This window comes from Ascaphus truei, chromosome 6 (assembly GCF_040206685.1).
Source record: "Ascaphus truei isolate aAscTru1 chromosome 6, aAscTru1.hap1, whole genome shotgun sequence".
In the NCBI taxonomy this organism is placed as follows: Eukaryota; Metazoa; Chordata; class Amphibia; order Anura; family Ascaphidae; genus Ascaphus; species Ascaphus truei.
In genome coordinates, this window is record NC_134488.1 from 67,237,928 (window position 1) to 67,258,123 (window position 20,196).

The window sequence follows — 20,196 nt, forward strand, 5'->3', positions numbered from 1 at the left end:
CTGAGACTATAGTTAGGAAGGGGTTAGTCGGTCTGTTGAAGGGGTTAGTCAGTTAGTCTCTGGTTAGGACGGGGTTAGTTAGCCTTTGGTTAGTCTCTGGTTAGGAAGGGGTTAGTGAGTTGTTAGGAAGAGGTCAGTCGGTCTCGGGTGAGGAAGGGGTTAGTTAGCCTCTGGGCTGGACTGGTCTGTTATTAAAGTTTCTATAAGCAGAGCAGTGGTTTAGTGCAAACCTCCCCGTGACCACATCTGGAAGGAGGGGAGAGAGGGAGAGGAGGAGGAGATTTCTGTGTGAAACAGCTCAACAACCAACATTACTCATTCTTAACACAGCAAACTGCAATACAGGACACTGCTACACACAACTTGAAATAACACATTAACACAACACTATATTACGTAACAGCACTGCACATTAACACAGCTACACACAGGACATGGATTGACACAACACAACCTGAAATAGTACACCACTACACATTGACATAACTACACAGCAATACAGGGCACCGCTAACCCCTGCATGAAATAACACACCACTATACAATGGCATCAACACTGCACAAAGAGTAACACAACGGAAGCCACAGAACCACAAAGGGTGGCCGAGACTTGGACTCTTGGACACTGCTAGAAAGTGACGTTTCAGCGGTAAGTGGGTGAGGAGGAAGAGGGGGGGGGGGGGTGGATGGGCTGGATGTGCTCGCTGATCCGCCGCTCATACAGACATCTCTCCACCATTCACTAATATGTTATTTTGCGCCGAGGGCAGCGTCCCGCGGTAGATAATAGCGATGCATTCGCCAAAACCCGCCATAAAAACCCAGTGTAACCAGCACCCAATTTATCTCAGTACAGCAACCCCACGGAGAGCAACTGGAGCGTCTCCTCTGATGAATATACTGAGTGTATTCCGTGTGCACTCGTTCTGCAGCTGGAACACTTGGGTGAATGCCCCAGTTGAGGGTCACTGATACAAAGCAGCGCCTTTCCCATATAAAATGCTTTTTTTTTGGGTCCAGAACTTCCAAATCTTTCTGATTTCAGTCGGAGAGAGACTGAATGACTCAAAGAGAGGGGGGTGCACACTTCTAGGGACAGGAGTAAAAGAGACATGTTGGGATCCCACAGTATATATACACAAGAGCCCTGTCAGTCTCGAGGTTGAGACACCCCTTTGTATGAGGCTGGAGAGACCCATTGGACTCCATGCAAGGGCAACATACTGATTTTGCGGGGACGATGGATATTGATTGTATATAATGGCAGTCCTCGGTTATCCAACAGAATCCGGTCTGGAAGTAGCGTTGGATAGTGAAACCGTTGTTAAGTGAGTCCCATGTTAATCAGTGGCGGTGAGTGTTGGATAACGCATTCCGGTGTCGAAAAACAGCCCAAAGGGTTGCATTGTAAAGCGTTGGGTATCCCATTCATTGTAAAGTGAAATGTTGGATAGCGAGGACTACCTGTACTGTACCAGGGAGCCGGGAACATGTTCATATATTAGGAGGTTGATTAACAATGTAAACTGTGAGCGAGAGGGAATAGGCATTGTGTACTGTTCATATATATTGGTGTGTGTTATACTGTACACATATTTACATAAAACACACACCAAACCTATATACTGTATACTAAATTATAGTAACATTTGAGTAACCATGCCATGTTTTTATGTATGTATATATATATCTTTAGTTATATAGCGCCCACAAAGACAATACTGTACAGGGAATTATACTACACTAAGCGCAGCAAAGCAAGACAATAAGAAAGGAAATCCCTGTCCGAAGAGCTTACAATCTAATTAGTATGTTGGGAGATTTACAGAGACAGCAGGTGAGGGAATAAGAGCAGTAGATGGCAGTTCGTGGCCACAATGATTGGTATGAGCAACTGGGTGTGGAACAGTAGCCATGAGTCCAGGCTATTGGGATGCTTCATTTAAGAGGTGAGTTTTAAGGTTGGTCGGTATTAAATTAAATGGGTTAACTCCCTTAGCAGGGAGGGAATGTGCATGTATCATAGAGAGAGAGAGAGAAAACACACACACCCCACAGCCATAAGTCTGAAGGAAGGACCCAGCACGACAAGGTAAGTGAATTTAGGTATAGAACCTTCATATATTGTTTATTGATCTATCTATAATGTGTGCATAGGAGGAGTAGAGGGAACATATAACCTATAATGTATGTATATACAGTATGTGTGTGTGTGTGTATAAATATATATATATATCTCTCTTAGACATCCGTCTCTCCCTGATGTAGCACAGACACACGCCCCAAGTCTTCGATTGTGGTCCTTAGAGGTTGATATAACATTTATGTATGTATATACATGCATACATACATGTGTGAGTGTAGAGTTCAGGTTGCAAAGATTCCAATCAAAAGCAACCTTTTAAAAAATCATAGCAAAGAGCGTGTCCTGTTTTTAACATGGATATCTTCGTATTGTCCCATGAGGACCTGTGCATCTTTTTCTTTGGGCTACAAACCATTTTAACTTCTTTGCCCCCACACCTGGCTGCTGGGACCTACTGTAGCAGCTCTACTGTGCCAGGAAGGGGAAAGTTCCTGTCAAAGGGGACACTCCCAGCTGTCAGGGCATCCTACTAACCATGTGTCCACCCAGGATTTCCAGGACAGCTGCACACGCAGGGAGTGAAAGGACACTATTGTCACACACATGGGACCGGCTAATGCATTACGCAGGCTGCAACAGGTCACTTTCTTTGGGGTAAGATCAGCAAAGGGTTTGATCTCATAAGGGCAGGCATCTAATCCCACAACCAGATGGGGGCCAAGCAACAAGAGGCTTGGAAATTGTAGGGTTAAAATAAGTGGCGTTAACCATCTAATTGCCAAAAAGAATCCCTTGCAATGTGTTGAAAACTCCCAGGCAACAAAAGTGGATGAGGGTGAGCGAGCAGATGGGAGGTGTTTGGGTAAAGGGACAAAAAGGCGTTGAAGTGCTGACTGCTTTTCAGTTTGCCACAACTTCAGTATACGTCTCTGAGTGGGATCCCATGTTCGTAAAGCAGTGCGTTAGATCCCCCGTGGGAAAACGTATGGCGATGTAACGAATACCTTGCTGATTTTGACTTCCAATTAAGAGGTGAATGATTTAAGATAATAAATATCGATGACATTTGTGAACATTGTCATTGGGATAACTGAACCATTATAAACGCATTGGTAGAAGGGGAAAGGAAATGGTAACCATTAGGATAACCATTGCAACCTGGGCTGATTGGTGTTTTAAAGATAATGTCCACACCTAATGCCGATTTTAGTAATGACCGTAACACAAATATAAGTATTTTTAATACGGTGAGTATGAAGGCAATGCAGCTGTGGAGGCATTTTGGAGGTGGGGTGTGACCCCCTGTTTATGGGAGTGTCTGTGAATGTCCTGAAACTGCAGGGGAAGGAAGTTAAATGGATGTATTTAAAGGACATGGAGGAAGTAAGGTCACAGTGGGGGATATGACAGAGAGGCAGTGACACAGAGAACTTGGGCCAGGATTCAATTCCATGATAACTGCTATTGATTTAAATGGTAGTTAATGCAGGATCGAGCTTTGATGCCCTATATTGAAGCTTGGTGAATCTCCTCTTCATGTAGGAGCTGGGATACAGAATACATGTGAGTTTACAGACAGCGTCATTAAAAAACAAACAAAAAATACCGTAGTACTATGCAGTTTAATGGGGCAATAAACAGTGGCACAAAGTAGAATGCTCAGATTTAATAATAACTTTATTTTACATAGCGCTTTTCTCACAATGGGACTCAAAGCGCGTCACAATTACAATAAAGTGCCCGTTACGCAGCTCATAGGATTTTTACAGACACAGCCCCTGCCCACAAGAGCTTGCAATCTGTGTGTGGAGATAAAGTGACTTACCCAATGTCACAAGGAGCTGACATTGGGAATTCAAAAAGGTTCCCCTGCTATATATTTTGGAAAGTTGTTTGTCTGTTCGCTATGCATCTTAAGGCAGCAGTGTGCAAACTGGGGGGCATGCCCCCAAGGGGGGTGGGAGAATTTCTAGGGGGGCGCGGGCGGTTACAGAGGCCCCGCGCACTTTCCCCACAGCATTTAAATTAAATGCTGGGGGAGGCGTGAGGCCTATGTAACTCACTTACCTGATCTCTGCCATGTCTTCGGTGATGCGTCAAATGATGCCGCAGGTTCATGTGATGTCACGCGTCGCTATGGCAACGTGCGTCAAATACCGCGCCAGAGTCCCGTGACCCGCAACGTCATTTGACGTCGAGTAATTGAAGAGGGGGGGGGGGGGTGAACGCTGTGGCTCCCGGGCAGTGGGACGCAGCTCAAGAAGTTTGCGCACCCCTGTCTTTAGGTATCGTCACCAACTTTTGCATGAAGGTTCCTGAGATCAAGGAGCAGGATTTTGTCTGTGTGGATACAATTGGACGCCATTTTGAATCAAGATGGTGAACTGAACCTTTCAAAACTGCACTGATTTTAACACAATTCAGCAGAATTTTATTGGGTATATAGATAGGTTTCATGGTCTTGGAGCTATGGTTATGACAGGCACACAGGCTCTTTTATTACCATACGTATATACTGTACACTTATACACGGGGAGATACATATATATTAAATTGAAAAAAACTTACCTAAAGTGTAGTTAAGGTTTGTAACAAACAAAAAAATAAACCTTTAAAAGTCTGGAAAATTTAATTCCCCCATATGATTTGCTGATGTCATCATACATGACGTCACAGATGACATCAGTAATGACATAACTGATTTGTATGTTTTTGCGCTTGATGGAAAACCAAAAATATAGTTTACACCCAACAGCATTAGAATAAAAATACTGTACATCATTTTTTTTTTCATTAAACAAAAAAATGAAATTAACCATTTATAAATCTCAACATTTTTTAATTTTTTTTTAGAATTCCCGAGCAATGCAGGGTACTTTCAGCTAGATACACACACACACACACAACACACACACACACACACACACACACACACACACACACACACACACACACACACACACACACACACACACACACCTCTCTATCTTAATGAAAACTATCAAAAGACCAACGTTTTGGACACCCATAGGGTCCTTTTTCACTGACAGCCCCACACCTCTGGAATGTTCTTTCCCTCTATATTCGACTAGCACCCTCTCTATCCACCTTTAGGGCCCACCTTAAAACACACCTCTTTAACGAAGCATATGAGTAAAAAAACAAAAAAGCTCCAGCACACACTGATTAATAGAGAAAACGAAAGAGTCACGGAATAAGCCAAAATTTAATAGCGGTAATAATAGAACAATAGGTATCACAAAATATGGAAATGCTTAACGACTATTAATGCAGAATATATAGTTCTTGTAAAGCACAAGAGTAGGGGGGAGAAACACAGGGAAGGGGAGTGGAGAAAAAACACTAAAGGAAAAACTGCAAACAAATAAACATATAAAAAAGACAATGGGGGAGGGTAAGAGGGGCAACGTTTCGGGGTGACGACCCCTTTCTCAGGCCCGTTCCTTTGGGTCCAACGGAACCACAAGGTACTTCCCTTAACCCAAACCCCCCTACAGGACACAAAGTAGCCAAATAAGAATAAGCTCAGAATCAAGCCCTGATCAAAAGTCCACAGTATATGCAAGAGTGTATTCAAACTCAAACCGTCCTTTCAGTGGGATAATCAGGCTTCTGTCTTCTTTCTCTGTTTATATACTGAAGCATATGAGTAGCTCAGTGGCTGATACTATACACCTCATACATCGACCGTGGCCCCTTGCAGACACACTTACCAGAACACCTTCCTACTGTCTCTGTACTGTACGTTCTTCCTACTTACCAATTAGATTGTAAGCTCTTTGGGGCAGGGACTCCTTTTCCTGTTACTTTTATGTCTCAAGCATTTATTCCCATTATGTGTTATCTTAATATGTCCCGTGCATTACTGCTGTGAAATGCTATGTACATAGATCGCGCTATATAAATCAAGATGTACATACATACACAAGGGGTATTTGAACATTAGAACATAGGAGCAGTAATTAACATGTGCTTTGTTTTTTTGTGAGAGGAAATTTGCACTTCTAGAACTTACAACCTTTACATTTTCTCCTCTGTCTCTCTTCTTGTACTAGGCCAGGGGTCTGAAACCTTCCAAGGAAGAAGAGCCATTTTATAAAAAAAAACAGTTGTCCAAAATATTCAGAGAGCCGCAACACATGCATGAACGTTACAGCCCCACAAACACATACACATACTGTACACAATAATAATTTATATACTGTATAAGCATTAAAACATACGAGAAACTGATTTTTTTCCTTTCCCTAATTCTGATTAAAGTATGTGGGGGGAATAAAAATGCATTTGAGAATAAGTCCCTTGCACTGAATAAGTTCCCCTGCACTGTCCTGGGTTGGAGCTTCTTTCCGTCAATGTGCTGTCAGGGGGTGGTGGGGGGGGGGGGTTGCCGTCGGAGGGGGGGAGGCTTGTGCTGCCGGTGGCTGGGTTTGCGACAGGTGCCTGGGGCGGGGAGGGGGGTTGCCGCTCCCCAGTTGCTGCCTCTCTCACTGTGCTGCGGGGGGCCCCGGGTTTTCTTCACTTTATTGAAAAGCAGCAGATCACAAATATTCTTGTAGATGGTGTAGTGAGAGAGTTGTCTGTAATAATAGTTCTTGATAGTAAGGACAAAGAGTAAAAACGATGCTTCTTACCGGGAACTGAGGGCATAGGTAGTGCCTGCTAGCCTGCTGAGGTGAAAAGAAAGCAAAATGGAGGCTCCTCACAGGAGCAGAGCCTGGGCTAAGGAAACTGTGAATACAGGCAGGGGAGAGTGGAACAGTCCACTATGCCAGGGGAATAACAGGGGTAGTCGTGGCAACCGCTGCAGGAGGCTAGGAGATAAAGAAACTAATGTATCCAAATCGCCTGCACAGGGAATAATAACTGCAGGGAAAGTATGACAACATAAAGGGCCAGCAGGCAGAGCTGCAAAAAGGGGAAAGGGAACAGAACTCTGATTCTAGTTCCAGGACACTCCCCGTCTGGTATCTGGAGATACCACTATATAACTAACTATGTGGAACATGTGTGAATGCATGACAAATATAACATCACATTCATAAACAATGCTTAAGTCCATATCCACATAGCGAAGAGATACCGGCCGGTATCCCTGGGTTCAAAGTCCTTTGGCCAAAGTCCTTAGGCAAAGGATGCCAGGTGGATGCACCGCTCCAGGCTAGCTGGTTGCACCACAATGTCTTTCAGACTCCACAGAACTGGTGGTCAGCTCTTCTTTGTTATAATCCGATTTGGGCATTAAGAGGATAATCTCTGTAACGGGCCTTAAATAGGTTTTAGCAATGCCTTGTTGGGTCACTCTCACTTCTACCTTGCGGACCTTTTCATCTTCGCTTGGGATGGTTTTGATAAGTCCCATAGGCCATTCGTTTCTCGTCACCTGTCTATCTTTCAATAGAACAACATCTCCTTCTTGGATATCTGGTTTAACAGTTTGCCATTTATGGCGTTCCTGAAGTGTCACGAGATATTCGTGTATCCAGCGATCCCAAAATGTGTTGGCCAAGCGCTGCACCTGTCTCCACTGTCGTTTGTACATATCCTTGGAACTGAAATCTTCAACTGGAGTGGGGATGTTCCCTACTTTCTGAGTTAGGAGCATTGCTGGTGTCAGAATACTTGGCGATTCTGGATCTGTTGACACTGGAATCAAAGGCCTAGCATTAATTATCGCTGATATTTCGGCCATAATTGTGGTTAACACTTCGTGGGTGAATCGAGTCAAATCAGTTTTTAGCATCATAGAGTCCAAAATACGCCGGACCACCCCGATCATGCGTTCCCATGCTCCACCCATGTGAGAGGAGTGAGGACAGTTGAATGTCCACGTACACTCTTGGTCTCTGGATACTGTTGCCTCTATCATCTTTAGTGTTTATTTGTAATTCCTTACATGCTCCAACAAAATTGGTGCCGCAATCGGAGCGTATTTGTTTAACTGGTCCTCTGACTGCAAAGAATCTTCTTAGGGCATTTATGAAGCTTGAAGCGTCCATAGATTCTATGATCTCGATGTGTATAGCTCGCGTACTCATGCAGGTGAAGAGTACTTAACTTTAACTTCCAAAGTGGGCTGTTTTTAGGGATGCTCTTCCCTCCACGAATGCAACTGATCTCCTCCGCATATGTCTCTCTCTGAACATGACGGAGAACAGTTTCCTTTGCCCTTGTAACTTCGTCCACGGTGCGCAACTCTGTGCAGATGTGCCAGCCGTGGCAGCCTGTCGTTTTACCACCTGGTGTCTGGCGGAAAGAGATAGCTATGTGCCTCAGATGGGCTACTGCTCGCAGGAGGGCTGTCCAGCTTGAGAAGCGATGGAATCGGCATGATAAGAATGCGTTTCTGTGCAGCACATTCGTGAGTAACACGGATACTTGAGGCCTTATCTCTGTGTCCTTCCCAGGATCCACGTGTTCAAAATCGTCAACTGGGTTTTATGGCGTTTCCGCGGGCTGCGTAAGAAACGTTGGTCCTGTGAGCTGCAGGCACTGATCTGGTGGCATGGTCTGCAGGATTTTGGTCTGTGGGCACATGGTGCCATTGTTCTGGTTCGGTTGACTTCCTGATCCTTTCTACACGGTTGGCCACGTATACGTAGAATCTTCTTTTCTTGTTACATATGTAAACAAGTACCACCTAGCTATCTGTGTAGAATCTAACAGCATCTGTTTCGCAGTCCGTCTCGTTTTTGATGAGTTCGGCCAGTTCTACTGCTAATACTGCTCCACATACTTCAAGTCTGGGTATAGTGTGGTCGGGTTGTGGCGCCAGTTTAGCTTTGCCAAGGATAAACCTGATATGGTAACTTCCACCCACGTCCGTGGTTTTTAAGTAGGCCACAGCTGCTATGGCCTTTGTAGAGGCATCTGAGAACACGCAAAGCTCTTTGCTGTGTGCAGCGGTGAGAGATATAGGTGAGTAGGGATGTGGGATCTGAAGTTGTTCTAGGGTCTTCAAAGAATCCTTCCACATTTCCCACTCTTTACGTCTTTCTGGAGGTAGTGGGGTGTCCCAGTCCTGCTTCTCGAAGGACATTTCTCTGAGAAGAGACTTCCCATAGTGACTGGAGCTACGAATCCTAGCGGATCGTAAAGACTGTTAACCGTGGACAGGACTCCGCGTCGGGTGTAGGGTTTTTCCTTGATGGATACCTGGAACGTGAATGTGTCTGTTTTAAGATTCCAGCTTATCCCCAGACTCTGCTGTATGGGAGGCGTGTCGGTCCCCAGATTCAAATTCTTGAGATCGTTTGCGTGATCGTCTGCGTGGAACGCCTTCATCACTATGGCACTATTGGAGGCTATTTTGTGCAATCTTAGGTTGGCGTTTGCTAACATCTTTTGTGTCGTTTTGAGTAGGTCTATGGCTTCTTCTTCGGTGGGGACTGATTTCAACCCGTCGTCCACATAGAAGTCTCTTTCGACAAAGTTCCTCGCATCTTTCCCGAACTCTGCTTCTCCGTTTTGAGCCGTTCTTCTGAGGCCGTAGGCAGCCACCGCAGGTGATGGGCTGTTACCGAAGACATGTACTTTCATGCGGTACTCTATGATTTCATCCTCTATGTCGTCATTCTGGTACCACAGGAATCTTAGGTAGTTACGGTTGTCTTCTCGCACGAGGAAGCTGTTATGGCAATTGGCTCCTTGCGGAAGCGGATCAACACTTCCAGAAGACTGTTTGTCAGGTCCGGCCCGGTGAGGAGAACATCGTTTAGGGAGACTCCCTGGTGCTGAGCACTGGAATCGAATACCACTCGAATTTGGCCAGGCTTCTGAGGGTGGTAGACGCCAAATGACAGGAGGTAGCAGCATTCTTCGCCTTCTTTCAGTGGGGGCGCCGATTCTGCATGACCACTGAGGAAGATCTTCTGCATGAAGGCCACAAAGTGTTTCTTGGTCTCCGGTTTCCTTTGTAGGTTACGGCGGAGCGAAGTGAGCCTAGACATGGCGTAGTCTCTGTTGTTTGGGAGGCGTCTTCTTGGTGAGCGGAATGGTAGCGGGGCCACCCAACTGCCTAATTCGTCCGTGAAGAGCTCCTTTTCCATTAACCTCAGGAATTCTCTATCCTCCACCGATGGCGCCTGTTTGTCATCATCCTTTGTTGTCTGGAACGCTGTGCACCCTAAGTCATCTGTGTATTTGTTTGCCACAAACACATCTCCATACATCCTTTTGGTCTCGAACTTCTCTTGGACCTTGAAGTGGTTCGGACATGGTTTGAAGTGAGATGCACGACCGTTCTCCAACAGGTTTGTTCGTAGGGCGTCTACGTTGTCGGGTCCGCGTATCCTGTCTATGCACTCTTCTCCCACTACTACCCATCCTAGATCGAGCCTTTGAGCGCTTGGAGCGTTATGTTCCCTGTTTCGCTGGTCACGGATCTTGTGTGCTCTCATGATGTCCCTGCCAAGTAGCAGCAAGATCTGGATGCCTTCGTCTAGTGGTGGGATGCGATTGGCAATAGCTTTGAGATGGGGGTGGTGTCGCGCTACGTCTGGTGTGGGGATTTCGTTCCTATCTTCCGCCATGTGATTGCACTCTGAGTGTGGGAAGGGGCATTTTCACTTTGCCGTCCACTGAGCATATGGTGTAGCCGTTCACTCTTCTCCCTGTAGTTTCCATTCGCCCTGCGCACGTTCTGAGTGTGTAAGGAGAGGCGCTGTCTTGTATGTTGAACGTGTCGAAGAATTCTGACCTGACCAACGACCGGTTGCTCTGGTCGTCGATGATAGCATACATCCTTTTAGCTCTTTCAGGTTGTCCCTCTGGGTGCACTGCTACAAGACATATTTTAGAGCAAGATCTACCATCGCATCCTTCTCCACATACCTCTGTGCATTTGGATGCTACCGATGTGGGGGGTGTCTCTCCCTCTTCTTCCTCCCCGCCCTGCTTTGTCATAGGGTTAGGGGCCTTGCTAGATTTGGGCTTCATAGTCTCTGGGTGTAAAGCGGCTATGTGCCTGTCACTATTGCACTCTGTGCATTTTTTAGCTTCTCTGCAGTCCTTGAATAAACGAGCTGTGGAAGCACAACATTTGAAACAGGCTCCCCATTCCCTGAGTAAGTTCTTCCGCTCCTCTATGGGCTTCATTCTGAATCTGATACACTTGTTAAGCGGATGCGGCCTTTTGTGTATGGGACATTCTTTGTTAAGGTCCCTTGGTTTCTTGTTCCTGACGGCCTACTGGTCGGGACTCGCGTGGGTCGTAGCGGACACATCCGTCCTGTGGACCGAGATGGGTGTTCTGGCATCCTTGTATCTCGCCGCTGATCTTTCATTCTTCGGGTGGCTGGCACTGGATGTGGTCTGCGCACCTAAGATGATGCTGGGGTCGTTTCTCGTCCTTGCTGCTTCGCGAATGAAGCTTAAGAAGACTGAAAATGGGGGGTAGGCGACTTGCTTCTCCCTTTTGTATTTGGAGCCTTGTGAAATCCACCTTTCTTGGAGGTTGTAGGGTAGCTTCTCCAAGATGGGTCTCACTCCACAAGCTGAGTCTAGGACGTTGAGACCTGTTAAGGAATGGTCTTTTCTTGCAAACGCCAGCTCTTGCAGCAGGTCCTCGAGACCTACTTGGGGGTGGTTCGTGTTTGCCGTCCCGAGTCGGTTCGCGTGTTCCCTGGATTCTTTCCCCAGCCATTTGGATAACAGGCTGAGCTCTCCCCTTGCTGAGAAGTCAGTGCTCTCGATTGCATCCTTGAACGTGAACTTCCACATTCGGTAGTTCTCAGGGCGGTCGTCAAAGTTGGTAAGTCCTGTTTGCACCATGTCACGCCGGATCATGTACTTGCCCATGTCTGTCAGGCCTGAGGCATCGGCGTATTGGTCGCATTCTGAGGTAGTTACCGGGAGGTTCCTTGCGGTCACCTCTTCCTTGGTGTGGACGCGTGATGACTGCTGGTCAGTGTGAGGGGCTGTGTTTTCCTGTGTGGGTGTACCTGGATTGCAAGCCTGTTGTAGTGCATCCGTGTGCGCGCTGGCGTGTGGGTCACTGTTGCAGCTATCCCAGGTAGCGTGTACCCTTAAAGGAACGGCGTCTTCTCCACGTGAACCTAGCAAGTCTTTGGTGTCTGTGAAGTCACTCCCTTCGTGTTGAGACGGTGCGCTGGTGTTTACACTGGAGAGGCTCCTTACATAGTCCTCAGTGCGTTGGATTGGATCCTCTGAGGCTATCCGTCTGTACGGTTGCTCCTCGCTGTCCTGTCTCGCAGCTGCTTCTAAGACTTGGGCTATGGCGGCGGCGGTGTCCTCTTCTTTGCTTAGAGCTTCTAGATTCGCGTACAATTCGGCCTTTCTACGCGCAGCGGCGGCGTCATTGGCAGTGGCATTGGCGGCGTTCTGCTCCTCCTATGCGTGCTCTTTCTGCCCTTATGGCTGCCTCTCTCCGACCATATTTGGCCCTGGCACGTGCGGCCTCTGCGGTGGCTCGCGCCTTGGTAGTGCTTGCGCTGGACGCGTTTGATTGCACTGATTTTGCAGACCTTGATGAGTGCCTTGATGTGCTGGAGTGCTGCAATGCGGTCTCCAGGAGGAGCTCTTTTCTCACGCTTTGCGCGTCTGTGATAGCGGTCCGCACGCGGTTGTCACGTGTAAGGTCAATGTTATTTTGTAAGTCTCTTTCTTGCAGGCTTTTGTCGGTGTTGGCTCTGGTCAAGTAGGTGATGTATGTCTCTGACAGCCCTTGGTAGCACGAGTGGTTAGACTTTATTTGAATAATTGCCTGCCCGAGCTGTTGTGCATTACCGCCAATGCTAGCAACATTGTGTAACTAGTGCGGTTCTTTCCCAGGCCTTTTCTAACTTGGCGCTGTGCGCTTCAATGTCAGCCTCATATTTTTCGCGGGCCTTTTGTGTCAGTGTGACTATCCGTTTAGGCCTTGCGTCTGCCTGCGCCTGTTGCAGTTGCGCAGCGGTCTCTGTGTCTGAGTGATCACTCTCCTGCGTGGTGTTTGGTGAGGATCTGAGTTCTGCCATGCTGCAGGTGTGTAGGCCTTTAGCCAGTGCGTGTGGCATGCGGTCTGTTTACCTGCGTCAGCGATGGATGACTGTCTCGGATAGTGCCGGTAGGTGTCCTGCAGCGGTTAGCGTAGGGGTAGCTGTACTTACAGGTGTCCGGTGGCTCTGACCCGTGTCCTGGCGGTGTCCGGTGGCGTGGCGCTAGCCGTGGGAACGTGCGCAGGGTTAGGTGAGATGGTAATTCCTCACTGTCAGGCTGTGCACAGGATGGACTCAAAGACAGAAAAGAGCAATAAAAGTTCTGTGTATGGTACACTGTTTGACTGCAGTGCTGGAGCCTTGAGTGTTGGACTGCTTGGCTCTGTGTGCAGTGTAAGCTGCTTGCTTGTACTGCTGCAGGCTGTGTGCAGTGCAAGCTGCTTTCTTCTGTCTAAAGGCTGTAAGTAGTGGCTTCTATGCTGAATTCAAGGTATAAAGAATCTGTTTTTACTGTGCTGGAACCACAGGGAAATATGCTGGATAATATATGGACAGCTTAACTAGTTTCCTTTTACAAGCACCACAAGTTCTATAAGTTTTCTTCACTTTATTGAAAAGCAGCAGATCACAAATATTCTTGTAGATGGTGTAGTGAGAGAGAGTTGTCTGTAATAATAGTTCTTGATAGTAAGGACAAAGAGTAAAAACGATGTTCTTACCGGGAACTGAGGGCATAGGTAGTGCCTGCTAGCCTGCTGAGGTGAAAAGAAAGCAAAATGGAGGCTCCTCACAGGAGCAGAGCCTGGGCTAAGGAAACTGTGAATACAGGCAGGGGAGAGTGGAACAGTCCACTATGCCAGGGGAATAACAGAGGTAGTCGTGGCAACCGCTGCAGGAGGCTAGGAGATCTAGAAACTAATGTATCCAAATCGCCTGCACAGGGAATAATAACTGCAGGGAAAGAATGACAATATAAAGGGCCAGCAGGCAGAGCTGCAAAAAGGGGAAAGGGAACAGAAATCTGATTCTAGTTCCAGGACAATAACATAACGTTGAGCCAGGTATTCCCCCTGAAAGGGCAAAGTGTTAACGATAACGTTAGTAATGATCACATGCAAGTTATATGCAAATGACCATAATAGAGTATATCTACTAAAGTCTGTTAAGGTTATCGTGAGGACTTAATGTTACGTTAGTTAAGTCATTGTAAACAGATGTGCACCCGGCGCTATAATTGCTATGAAAAATAATAAAGTGACTAATGTACATAGAATGAATGGAGCATCATGAATCAAATACTCAAATAGTGCAATAAAGAACGGTGAATACTGTGCAATAAGTGAAAAGTCCCTTTTGTCTTCGCTCTACCCTTTAGAGACCCTCTTTTAGGGTCTCATGCAACGATACAGAACAAAAAAGGAGGGGAGCGCTGACACAGGAACACAAATAAACAATACTAAATGTGCTGTGCATAAGTGTGTAACATACCTAACTGTGTAGTTACATCCCAACCAGACCCTGTAATAGCTGTTTCAGGGTCTGGATGTGAGTTATGTCAAGTTTAGGTAACTAACAGAAAAGGAGGGGAGCGCTGACACAGGAACACAAATAAACAATACTAAATGTGCTGTGCATAAAATGTGCAAAAGAAACAAATGAATGTCAGATCTCACAGGGAATGGTTGGTATCTTCAATCACTGGTATGAACTCCCAGCGCGATCTCCCTTCGCACACAGTGTTGTAGTCACATGTGGATATGAGAAAGGATTGCAGGACCGTGTAGGTGGTAAAACAATGTATTGGCAGTTTAGACAGAAGTCTAAATAACACTCACATTTTAAACCTCATAAATGGGCATTGTACGAAAAGCGGGTGCCGGTCAGGGGGTGCGTCAGGTTCTGCTGATATTCTGGGGGTCTCTGAGGCAATATCTGTTGCTTCTATTGGGGAACTGGTGCGCAGTCTGTCCCCCAAACGCTCCGGTATTACTGCCACTCCTCCGGTCCACTCGATACAGCCGACCTGATGACGTTGACGCTGACACGCAAACTCCCAGCAGGCGCTCCGCTGCAACTCTACGTGCTTCGCTCTCGCTTCGTCAGGAGTTAGTTTCCTGGTTGGTCTACATAAGTACCCTTCTCTGTTCAATCAGGATACAAATGGTCGGACAAACCTCCAAACCAGCGAATGTGACTGATGCACCTCTTGTGTGCTGGAATAGGGCGCTATATACTAAATGGTTAAGCAAGTGAATCAATATTCTTGCCCCAAATGCCAAAAATACTTGATACATTCAATAATACATAATTTATACACAAATCCGAAAACAGGAGCGCCTGCTGGGAGTTTGCGTGTCAGCATCAACATTATCAGGTCGGCTGCATCGAGTGGACCGGAGGAGTGGCAGTAATACCGGAGCGTTTGGGGGACAGACTGCGCACCAGTTCCCCAATAGAAGCAACAGATATTGCCTCAGAGACCCCCAGAATATCAGCAGAACCTGACGCACCCCCTGACCGGCACCCGCTTTTCGTACAATGCCCATTTATGAGGTTTTAAATGTGAGTGTTATTTAGACTTCTGTCTAAACTGCCAATACATTGTTTTACCACCTACACGATCCTGCAATCCTTTCTCATATCCACATGTGACTACAACACTGTGTGCGAAGGGAGATCGCTCTGGGAGTTCATACCAGTGATTGAAGATACCAACCATTCCCTGTGAGATCTGACATTCATTGTTTTTTTGCACATTTTATGCACAGCACATTTAGTATTGTTTATTTGTGTTCCTGTGTCAGCGCTCCCCTCCTTTTCTGTTAGTTAAGTCATACCTAAACTTGACATTACTCACATCCAGACCCTGAAACAGCTATTACAGGGTCTGGTGGGATGTAACTACACAGTTAGGTATGATGCAAAAAACCATAACATTATTTCCAGTGTTATTTCCCTCGCCTCTCCTTCTCAACTTAAGTTACACACTTATTTCAGGGTCTGGATCGGAGTCATGCCAAGACTGGCATAACATCACGTTATTGGAAGATTGATGCAATAATGCGACATTAAGCCTATAATAATGAGATGCAGAATGGCTGTTTTTGCATATAATTAGCTTAGAGGACACCATGTTCTATAATGCCCGTTCCTGTTTCAGTTGATGTAACGTTAGGATCCCTGATTTAATGGAGCTTTGTAAATCTGGACCTAAATGTATCTCTCTTGATGAAATATTTGTAGCTGTAGCAGAAGAGAAAGTATTTGTTGTACATGTTATTCTGCGTCTCTAGCCCGGGTGTATGAAGAGCATTGAGACTAACATCTCACTTCTGTCTTGTTATAGGCTCCGAGTTTCAGGGCGATGGAGACTCACAAAAAAGAGATGGAGTTCCTGAGTAACAGCATTGCAGCGTACGCTCACATCCGAGGTATGAGACTTGCTGCTGTGGGGTGACGAGGGGTAGGGTTATCAATATACCAGAAGTCATTTAAAATCATTTTTTAAAGTCAGTTTGTGAATATGGTGAGATGAGACTTGGGAGGGGTTTGATTTCCTCTGGCTGCTCCCTTGTGTTAAGGGTTAAGCCAGAGCCCACGACAAAGGCGTGTCTGAATATTAACAGTGTAATCTTTGATGCTGGAGTTGTATGAACCACTTTGTAACTAGTTATTTCTGATTTCTACAGTGAAATATATGTTGGGGAAGACTCTGAATGTGTGGCCAGCACAAGACAAACTGAAAAAACAATTAGCAGAGTTTCCCAAGCGAGATACAAAGCAGAGCTCTTGTTATATTTTACTCAGTCACAATATTCGAGGGCCCTTCCAGAGCTGACCTATTGTCTTGGCTTCTCTTGCAGATAACCCAGAGTCCTTTGGTCTTTACTTTGTGCTCGGCGTCTGCTTCGGGCTGGTTTTAACCCTCTGCCTGCTGGTGATCCGTATCTCCTGCAAGCCGCGGACCCCCAGCCTGCCTCCTAAGCAAAAGAAGACCCCGCCCAAGGACTGCGCCAAGCAGCCCGTGTCTATTGTGGGAGACGAGGAGGATCCGGAGAGCGACGACAATGAGGAAACGTTCATACTAAGTCCCGTAACGGAGACACCGCTGGGCAACCACTCGCCTGTGGACGGCACGCTGGCGGTCAACGTGTTCACGTCAGCGGAGGAGCTGGAACGTGCCCAGAGGCTGGAGGAGCGGGAGAGGATTATTCGGGAAATCTGGCGCAATGGGCAGCCCGATATCCTGGGTACAGGAGCTGGCACTATAGGCCGAGTGCATTACTATTAAAATTACTGTGGGAAAGTTGCCTACATAAAATATTGGTGCCGGTACCCAGGTAGACAGGTCAAAAACTGCCCAGCATGGTACCCTCTCTGATATCCTGAGCGCCAATGGCTGGTAAATCACTAATAATAGGACTGGCATTGTACGTGGGACGGTTGCCCATATTGGATGCTGCTTTTATTGCCCAAATGAGATGGGTCAGAAAGTGACAGGCCAGTTGGATGCCCTTTATGATATTTTGGGCACAGGAATGGGTACCAGTGGCTGTTCTGACACTGTTAGAAACATTAAAACTGAATGATAGTGTCTTTACCTGTCAAATGGAACACAAACTGATTGGCCCAAGACAAGTGCCTTATTGTCAAAAGGATGGACACCCTACTGGATAGATCAGGATCTGATTGCTGGGTCCAATGCCTTTTCTGAACTGGGCAAGTTGGCTGGTGCATTGGCATTACCAGCTCTGGCACTGGAAGAGGAATAATCACCCAGACTGGATGCTGATTTTTGGTACCAAACTAAAGAGCCCAGGAGCCTACTGCCCATTTCGCATTCCTGGCTCAGGGCATCAGCAATGGTGCTATAGTCACAGACTGTAAGATGGCAACGAAATGCAGCTACCAGCATCATTAATTGCCTCCCTACCCTATGCCTTCTATGTCTGTGCACAATCGGCAGCTAAATGTAACCTGGTTGCACAGAGCATCTTATAGTATAGAACACGCTGTGCAGGACAGTGGTTGCTAGAGGTCTGGATTGCAGATCCTCTCTGACACTGCAAGCCGCACAATATTATGCAGCAGATAAAGCAGCATTCATTGTGGCAGGCGGCACCTTCCTTTAAAATCTAGATATTTGGGAAAATAAGAAATATACATACTGTCCTATATATCTGCGTATTAACACACATACATACACACACACACACACACACACACACACACACACACACACATAAAAATACACACACACACAAATACACACAAATACACACACACACAGTCATATCTATATCCATCTATCTACACACGTGTGTGTGTGTGTGTGTGTGTGTGTGTGTGTGTGAGTGCGTGTATATATATAGATACATACATACATATATATATATATATATATACAGTGGTTGACAAATCACCAAAAAATCTACTCGCCACACAAAAAAATCTACTCGCCACCTAGTACCAAACGTGTGCTGCTTGGGCCAATATTTACTCGCCCGGGGGTTAAATCCACTCGCCCGGGGCGAGCAAATGTATAGGTTTGTCGAACACTGTATATATATATATATATATATATATATATATATATACATACACACGCACATACATACATACACACACACGCACATACATACACTGAGAGAGGCTGCAGTGCGTTGAGATTAACTGTACACATTCTGGTTTATGTTGCTTGTGCATATCTACGGAATTGGGCTGGAATGCATTGATGTGATCCAGCCCTATTGTAAAGACCATAGCAAAGCCATGTACCTTAACCCATTCTCTGCCGGGTAGGCCTGCACTGCATTGTTCAGGCCATGATATCGGTAGAGGGGTTAACATGCAGGCAATGTGTTACAGGCTTCTCTGGCCCATCTTTTACAACATCTGTTTTTCTTCTTGTTCCTTGCAGTGTGGGAGCACTGGTGCTTTAAATTTCATTCCTTAAACTCCCCCGGGAAAAAAAAAGAACATTCCACAGTAACATTAAATGCTGTCACATGGGAAAATGCAGGAAATGTTTTTTTTTTACTTAAAGTGCTGACATATTATTTTAGTCTGTAGGTCGTAGGTCATTGCAGTGTTAGAGGTCTGTATAGAAAAGTAAGAGGTATGTGTCACTGATGTCTGTGTATTAGGAGGGGGTAAGAGGTATGTTGCCCTGATGTCTGTGTATTAGGTGGGGGTGAGAGGTACGTGGCTCTAATGCCTGTGTATTAGGAAGAGGTGATAAGTATGTGGCCCTTATGTCTGGATTCGGAGGAGCTGAGAGGTATGTGTCCCTTAGTTAGGATGAGAGATGCAGTATGTGTTCCAGATGTTGGAGCTGTGCAATGGGTATTTAGTGCTTCCAATATATTATGAAACAGTTTCATTAATGGAAAAATAAAGTATCGGAATTTGCAACAAAGATCTGTTTTGTAAAAAAAAATTTGATTATGAATTTTATGCCATAGTTATATATATATTTTTTGAATTCTATTAAAAAGTTTTGATGGAGTGATGTGCTCAGAGCTGTTGTGATTTGTTACATACAGTAGTTACACCGTAGATGAGGTTGGAAAAAAGACATATGTCCATCAAGTTCAACCTATGTTCAATATAATAATAATAATAATAATAATAGCATGTTCTTGTATAGCAGTGCTAGTTTTACGTAGCGCTTTACAGAGACATATTGCAGGCACAGGTCCCTGCCCCGTGGAGCTTACAATCTATGTTTTTCTGTGCCTGAGACACAGGGAGATAAAGTGACTTGCCCAAGGTCAACACCAGGAATTGAACCAGGCTCCACTGCTGCAAATTCTCAGTGCCAGTCAGTGTCTTTACTCACTGAGCCACTCCCTCTCCCATATGTTAGATAACGGATACCTAACCTATGGTTGTATTGACAGTATTTTGATTCAGAGGAAGGCAAACAAAAACCATAGTGAAATATCATCTAATGACACCTCACAAGGGGAAAAATGAATTCTGTCCTAACTCCAATAATGGCAATCAGATTACTCCCTGAATCAACATCCTTCCCATGTTTACTTATTTGGTATATTTCTATATACCTTTCCTTTCTAAAAAAATATGTCTAACCTTTTCTTAAAGATTTATATTGTATCTGCCATCACAGTCTCCATGTGTTATGAATTCC

General features: G+C 45.7%; 1 protein-coding gene across 4 annotated transcripts; it reads left to right on the plus strand.

Annotated features, from left to right (window-relative positions):
• The first annotated feature begins 228 nt into the window (after positions 1–228).
• Positions 229–19,552, plus strand: EVA1B (eva-1 homolog B). 4 transcript variants are annotated; one of them, XM_075604727.1, is made up of 3 exons: positions 229–648; positions 16,390–16,474; positions 16,907–19,552. In XM_075604727.1, the coding sequence occupies exons 2-3, from the start codon at positions 16,408–16,410 to the stop codon at positions 17,332–17,334; spliced, it is 495 nt and encodes a 164-aa protein (XP_075460842.1). In that variant the 5' UTR covers positions 229–648; positions 16,390–16,407; the 3' UTR covers positions 17,335–19,552. The 4 variants fall into 4 exon arrangements, with proteins under 4 accessions (XP_075460842.1, XP_075460844.1, XP_075460845.1 ...); XM_075604729.1 differs by lacking the exon at positions 229–648 and adding an exon at positions 755–1,352; XM_075604730.1 differs by lacking the exon at positions 229–648 and adding an exon at positions 755–1,327.
• The last annotated feature ends 644 nt before the right edge of the window (positions 19,553–20,196 follow it).

What these genes read in the sequence shown, in the direction of transcription:
- EVA1B (XM_075604727.1), top strand. Translation starts at nt 16,408, where the DNA reads ATGGAGACTCACAAAAAAGAGATGGAGTTCCTGAGTAACAGCATTGCA. An exon ending in AGCGTACGCTCACATCCGAG is followed by an intron (nt 16,475 to 16,906) that starts GTATGAGACTTG and finishes CTTCTCTTGCAG; the next exon opens with ATAACCCAGAGTCCTTTGGT.